Source organism: Amphiura filiformis, chromosome 13 (genome assembly GCF_039555335.1).
Source record: "Amphiura filiformis chromosome 13, Afil_fr2py, whole genome shotgun sequence".
In the NCBI taxonomy this organism is placed as follows: domain Eukaryota; kingdom Metazoa; phylum Echinodermata; class Ophiuroidea; order Amphilepidida; family Amphiuridae; genus Amphiura; species Amphiura filiformis.
In genome coordinates, this window is record NC_092640.1 from 20,574,186 (window position 1) to 20,581,463 (window position 7,278).

At 35.9% G+C, this 7,278-nt stretch overlaps 1 protein-coding gene across 1 annotated transcript; it reads left to right on the top strand.

Moving 5' to 3' along the window:
- Positions 1-2,778: 2,778 nt before the first annotated feature.
- Positions 2,779-6,667, top strand: LOC140168094 (uncharacterized). The gene has a single exon (XM_072191402.1). The coding sequence runs from the start codon at positions 3,232-3,234 to the stop codon at positions 4,387-4,389; it is 1,158 nt and encodes a 385-aa protein (XP_072047503.1). The 5' UTR covers positions 2,779-3,231; the 3' UTR covers positions 4,390-6,667.
- Positions 6,668-7,278: the final 611 nt, after the last annotated feature.

Below are 7,278 nucleotides of genomic sequence, written 5' to 3' on the forward strand. Positions count from 1 at the left end.
TTAATAGCATTTTAAAAACATGTTTGTGTTTGTCGAGTTATTTTCTTACAAATGGACCAATCATCTTAATAGCAAACAAGTAACACTGCATAGCCAAGAGTAACCCCATCTTTAAACAAGTACAGCGATATTCTCTTAATAAATACGGCTCTCGAGAGAAATAAATATTAATTTAGAAATATGTGACAAATGTATAAAGAAGTGTAAACACGTAAATCTAAAATTTAAATCAACTCTATTAGCATATTTAAACCGACTTCCGCATTAAAAGTCAACAAAACAAGATATTGTAAACATATTTTTGTGTCATATGTTTTCATTTCACGGATCATATATATTTAATTCATCCACGGGCTTAAGCAGTTCCGTAAACTGAGTTAATATGCGTCAGCAGAAATCAAATATCATTAGATTTAAAATTCAGATGTGCTTCATTAAAATGCCACAACCGTAATACATAATGTAATAGTAACATGGGGACTATCTCAAGGGTACTATTAGTAACAATTCTATAAACTAATAGTGCATATTGAAGAAATGAAGTTTGCTTGAGATAGCTCGTGCAGTCTCCTATGGGAGACTTATATGAAATGATGCGGAATACAATAAAAACATACCACATATGTCTAAAATTAACCAAATGATTTAATAATCATTAAATGATAACTCTTGGATAAGGCATTGTTTTAAAACAATATGTTGACATCTTTAAATTAACACAAATTAACATTGCTTATTCTTCGGGATATGTGCTTACACAAATGTGTCAGATAGGAAATTGTTTTAATAGCATCAAGTTGAGACAGTACGCATATTTTGTTCTATAAATTCGCGTTCATATATTTTACAAGATTTTTAATGTGGTAATAGACGTATACGAAGGTATTTTGGCGAATGGCATTGACGATATCTCTTTTGTTTTTATCATATAATCAGATTTCTAAGCAGATGATTAATTTATGAGTCAATAAAGATGATAAAAAAGAAGCAGTTGAAGAATATCATGCTGTAACTGAAGGACCCTGTAAACATTTACTTTACAATTATTACACATTCAAGTTAGTCGATAGAAATTTATCGTTGTCTACCCTAAGTCTCGTTTACAATCATCTTTAAAAAATGCACAAACATCAAAAATCCTTATCATCGTTTTTCTCACACAAAAAAAATTAAGAGCCATTAGAAAGAAGCGCCATGTCCATTTCCTGTCCAGTCGTACCAACCAATTCACATTCCCTATGCAAATCAATTGTGAAGTGAAGTAAAACTTTTGCGTTTTAAAAACAAAGATTATCGTCGACAATTGGTGGCTAAAGAATAAATGTAAAGCAAATGAATTTGGCGCCATTTCTTTCCACACATATCCCTCTGACTTAGACCTATATAATTTGCATAGTAGATAGCAAACTGTTTACTTTTCATCCGTTTTTTTCTCGCAGCATCCTGTTTTAATGCAGTGGCTGCTAAATGGCCCCAAGTCAACGAAGCAGTGGAGAGAGGTACTCGAGTAAAGTAAGCATGGAAAGAGATATTCATGCGTTTCTATTTGTTGTAGATTTAAACCGCCTTAAATCCGGAGTCGACTGTTTTACTTCTGCGAAAAGGCGAAACAATACCGCAACTGGTTCAGAATCGTTGAGAAGTGCGCCGCGTTATTGTAGTTCTACACAATAACATACAAAATTGCATGCGCGCTATAATGTCATATTTTTCACTTCAATGTTCCACACCAGCATTTGCTTCCTCCGACATCCCAACAAGTGTTCTACGAACAAATGATAAATTGCAGCATTTACCCAATAATCAACGTGAGTGTATCTCACATTTTTCTTACCAAAATACATTAGCTTACATTGTAAGCAATATTCTTGCTACATTAAACTGTCAAACTTGTCATTTAATTTTAATTGCTTGTTTGTTTGTTTGTGTGTTTGTTTGTTTAGATATTGCCAGTCCTTAATGCGCGTTAAACGGTACTTGCAACATAAGTTCGAGTTATTTATTGAATAATAAGTAGATCTAGATATCGACCCTTCGCGTAAAGATGCGTTTCATTAACCAACAATACTCTTGACGCATGTCGCTGAATCATAAAGTACGCCTTTTTTCATCAATACGCACATACTAATTCCCTCCCAGATCTGGAATACTGATCTCATCCCATTATGTGAATCCTCCCTGTTAGATTGATGTAAAAGTAAAAAGAACATGAGTGCTTAGCCCGGGGTTATGTTTCGTGTCCGTCCATTAAGATAGACTCTAGACGTGACCCTCACATTATCTTAGCTTCGTCTTACGTTGCTATCAAAATACCTGCAATCCCAATCTATAGATACCTAGAAAAAAAAGATGCGATTTCTATTCGGTGTGCAAATACTATTCATTTTCTCTGAGACCATATTTGTATGCATTCCATTCAACGTAAGCAATAGTGATAAACCTCTAATAATAAATACATACACTTGGTATTTTCTTAAGAAATATTCACTCACGATAATCTTTAATTGCTACAGCGTCGTCGATGTAGTTAAAAGTATATATTTCGCTGCCATTCTTCTCATTTTTGTTGACTCTACTATTTCCGTCTTATTTTGTTGGAAACGTTGTTATCTTATCATAGTATAGCTTCTAGTCAAATGCTTTTAAGCAACTCGATCTAACTGTTCGGTCACGTTTAGCCTCACCGATGCATATTCATTACAACGGACCAGAATGCCTTGCGGCAAGCCATGTGGCCTCTGTTCTCTACTCATCCTATACTATATAGTAAGATCTGATTGCACATTTGCGTCAGCCACTTAAAAACGCATCAGCAGCGTACAAAAAGCAGCGAGATATCGCTTTCCTTGTGGATCTATTGCTTTTAATACTATTCATTCGAAATCTCTCTTAAGGAAAGGGGTACAGTATGTGGATCGTCATCCATGGAATTTGTAATTCTGTATGCATATATGAGCGGTTGTAGCATCGTTGAACTTTTGAGATAATCAGACACCACCGGATTAGGCAGGATATTGCGTATATATATACCTATATATATATATATATATACCTCAAGGACATTTTGTTGGTTTCAGGAACTATATAATAAATGTTCTTACATTTGGAAAATATCAACAAAATTATTTTATAAACAGTGCACGAACTCCTTCGTATTCTGACAACTTCTCCGTGACGATGTTGACTGGCTAATCTTACCAATTCTAAACATCAACAACCTGTGTTATCAGAATGTACGTCTTAATGCTGAAACATACGATGTCAAGTATGAGTAATGTAGCACATACTTTCACAATATCATTACTGCTACATGTTACATTAACGAAATCAGCTGGCATTCGCTTAGAGACTACTGTACCGATTCAATCTGCGGAGGTAGGTGGTGTGTTCTCTGTCCATTGTCAGGTTTGGAACTTAGGCGACGATGTGGATGTATCTATTATCAAACGTACACCATCAGTTAAGCGGTTATCAATAGGAGAAGGGGTTTATCAAGGAGTCGAAGAGCGAGTATTCCTTGCCGTGCGTACACTCATCGATGGCTCGAAAATATTCTTCCTAACTTTCATGGATGCCAGAAAAGAGGACCAAGGAGAATACGTGTGTAAAACACAGGCAATAGATGATTCGGATACAACACGAATTCTTCCAAGTGATTCGGTAACTATTGATATATTGTATTTTCCCGATGAAAAAGAGCCAGTTTGTACGCCTAAGACTGGACAGGTAGCAGTTGCAGCTGGGACAGAAGTGACATTGAATTGTAGTTCCGAACTTGGTAATCCTGTTATCAATGTCGAATGGACACGATCTGGTACTGATACAGTGATCCCTACAGATAAGTACACGGAATCAGATATTGCTTTTTCAGAATTACGTATAAGACCAAAGTTAGCTGATGATAAAGCTATTTATATCTGTCATATTTCTAGCGATGCTTTTCCAGGTGTGACAAAAACTTGTCATGTCCAGCTGGTTGTTATTGGTGGTAGCAACAAAGAACCATCGGACGAAGAGCGTAATGATGCTGTAACAACGCAAAGACCATCAGGTGAACTTGCATCATCGGATTTAGACATAAGTGAAAGTATTGTAGATAAATGCAAAAACGTTTGTGACAATAACAACATATTTTACTGGGTTCTAGCCACTGTGATAGCAGGATTAATTGCACTGATTTGTTTGATCGTATCGATTATTTTACTTATCAGATATCATTTTACATCGCAGACAAACTCTGAGGAACATTACATGCCTGCTAGTCGGCATCCAAGGGAGGACATTTATACCGAGTTAGAAGGAAGACTGGGGGACAATGTTGTATTTATGAAACTACAGAAACCAATAGCGCCTGAACATAATGTACACCGTATTCCAATACAAAGATAGCCCTATGGTCAAATTGTTGTGAATTTTACACGAGACAAATACACTAAAGGGAATGAGATTGCACTGTTTACACTATGGACCACAATGGCCTCATTCCAATGGCATAGTTTATTAACCTCAACTAAACAATCATAGTGCAAAATTTGTCTTCAAGTTGCAGAGTATGAGTTTTGTACCCACATTTTAAAGGTCATTCAATGAATGAGTTTAAGAACTGTGCCCTGATAGATGAGCATGTTGTGGATCTTAGTGTCATCTTGCTACAATAATCATAGCGTTGGGTGCTTATTATTACCAACAATGCACTTGTGTTACGGGTTCCACTATTACCATGTACCAACAATTCGCGAGCGATGTTTACATAATCCTTGGTAACTGGATCACGCACTTTTGGAATTGGTAGTACATACCATAGACTTTGTGTTGCGATCATTTCGATCGTGGTGCAGAACTCAAAAGCGTGATCCAGTTGACATAGTAATAATCGGGTTACACGTAACACTTCGCTGGCGAATACACACGTGTTATCATTAAAATAAATATAGCTGACAGACACCACCACTCCAAAAATTTTCCACAGTTTACCTTCTAAGTTAGTAGTCGGATTATAGTCTATAGAGAAATTTCCCCGCAAATAAATAAATTAAAATAAATAAATTGAATAAGGATGATTTATGGATTTGTACAAAACTTGATAAGACTGGGCTTTTTGAATCGCCTGTGCGTTTTGGTTTTCGTAAATAAGAAGAGAATTCCTTCATTAATCGGATGTAACAAAATCTTCCTAGAACTATACTATTTTTCGTCTTTGTGAGTCACTGACGTCAGCGCGTTGAGGCAGCTGTTTCGCGCGTTTGTCCATGTGGTGTCTTTAAACGCGTGCTTGTGTATGCCAGCGATTTGAGCTGCGCCCAATGAAATGTACACTGACGTCACTGACTAGGCAAGGTGAAAAATACATTAGAGTATAATACCAAAGTATATATTTCAATAACATTTGTGTACGCAGGAAGATCAATTTATGAGCCTAAGAAACCGAACATTTGAACGGTCCCGATGTAAAGTGTCTGTTTTCTATTAATTTTACCCACAGTGAGTTTCACCCCTTTAGTATATTGGCTCCATGAAGTAAACACTAAAGCCGTATGTTATATAATTTTATACCATGTATTGACCTGTTATTATTGATGTTCACATTAATGTATAAAGCAGAGCATATTTACAATGTCAAATAATGGGGGTATATTGGTGTCGTTAGATTTTGGTTTAAGAGCATTTGGAATTATGACCTCTGTGTCACAGGTTGATGACCTTTGACCTATATTTTACTGCATAACCTCAGAAAGCATTCTTGGGTTAATAAGTAACTATTATATAGCGTATCTCACCTCGATATTGGTAGTGGGGAAAATGCGTCTCTGCATGCAAGCGAGCGTTACAATTGTGCCGCCTTTACACGCGACCGTATTATGCTGTGATTCCGGAAACGCTGCGTTCGTTTCAAAGTTACGTAACCTAAAACACGTAGTGACGTCAATACCAATTTCAAGATTAGACGATTGGGTTATTCCATTTAATATCCACACTACATACGTGGAAGATTTAGCTTAAGTCTTTCGCAGAGGGAGTGTAAGTTTTAAATAGAATAGACAATTTTGGTAACTTCCATTTGAAATACTCACTCCAGTTGTGGAAGGTAAAGCCATACAGAGGGAGTAAGGGTTTCAAAATGATTAACCCTGACCAATTACATTTGAAAAACATACTCCCCCTGTGGAAGATATTTTCAAATTATCCACAGGGGTAGTGTGGATTTTAACTTGAAGAGCCCATAACTTGAAGAGCCCATTACACCAAGAAGTGGCCAACAACCTTTAATAGTTTCATAACTTGAGATACATGAAAACAAAAACATTGGTTCCACTAATGCAGCAAGAGAAAATATATTACAAATGTTACTATACATTCTACGTGTATGTCCTTTATTTTACAAGGTTGTAATGTTTGTATCAAAATTATTGGTGATTAAAAGCGTACAATTTTGACAATGGCGCCAACTTGGATGATGGACCTTTGAATTATTAAAGATTTTCACCACGTTTTAGTATTAATAATTGGACCTGTGGATTGAGCGCATTGGAGAGTAACATTGGAATGTGGAAACGTTTCCTGTCATTCTAAAAATGGCGCCAATGAGTTGGCGAAAGAAAACGTGTTTCTACAAAGCCTGGAATATGTTTAAATGTACTCTTTAATATAGCACTAAAGATAGTAAAAAAGCTTTGAAATTAAACCAAATTTGGTTTTGTATCATGTATTCTGTTCAATAAATAATACCATTTGCCAAGAGATCTTTGATGTTAGTGTAATTGAAGACCTGAGCGCAAGAAGACTGTAAGTCCACTTGGCCCCTCAACATGTATACACTAAAGTAGCGTATAGTTTTGTATAGTTTGGTAATGTTTTATACATGTTCAGGGGCCAAAACAAATCTTTCACAACCTTTCATGATGTTTTCACCCTGGAACATGTATTAAACATTATAAAACCCTACGAAACTATACGTAACTTTAGTTTGTATATTATGTTGAGGGGCCAAGTGGACTTACGGTCTTCTTGCGCTCAGGTCTTCAATTGAAATTGTGAGAAATAACGCAATTGTTCCAATTATATGACACAGCTAATCAATGAATACGGATTATCAAATCAAGAAACAATTATTAATTAAATAATCCTCTTTTTCTTCTAAAATATTTTGTACTTGTTAAGTAAGTACTTACAAGTATCGCAACCAGTGAAGTCAATTTTAAATGTTTAACCAACATTTATCCAATGTGTAACTTTTAAAGGTTTGTCCCTGTGTTCCGGGTTTCAAAAGGAACGGGGAAC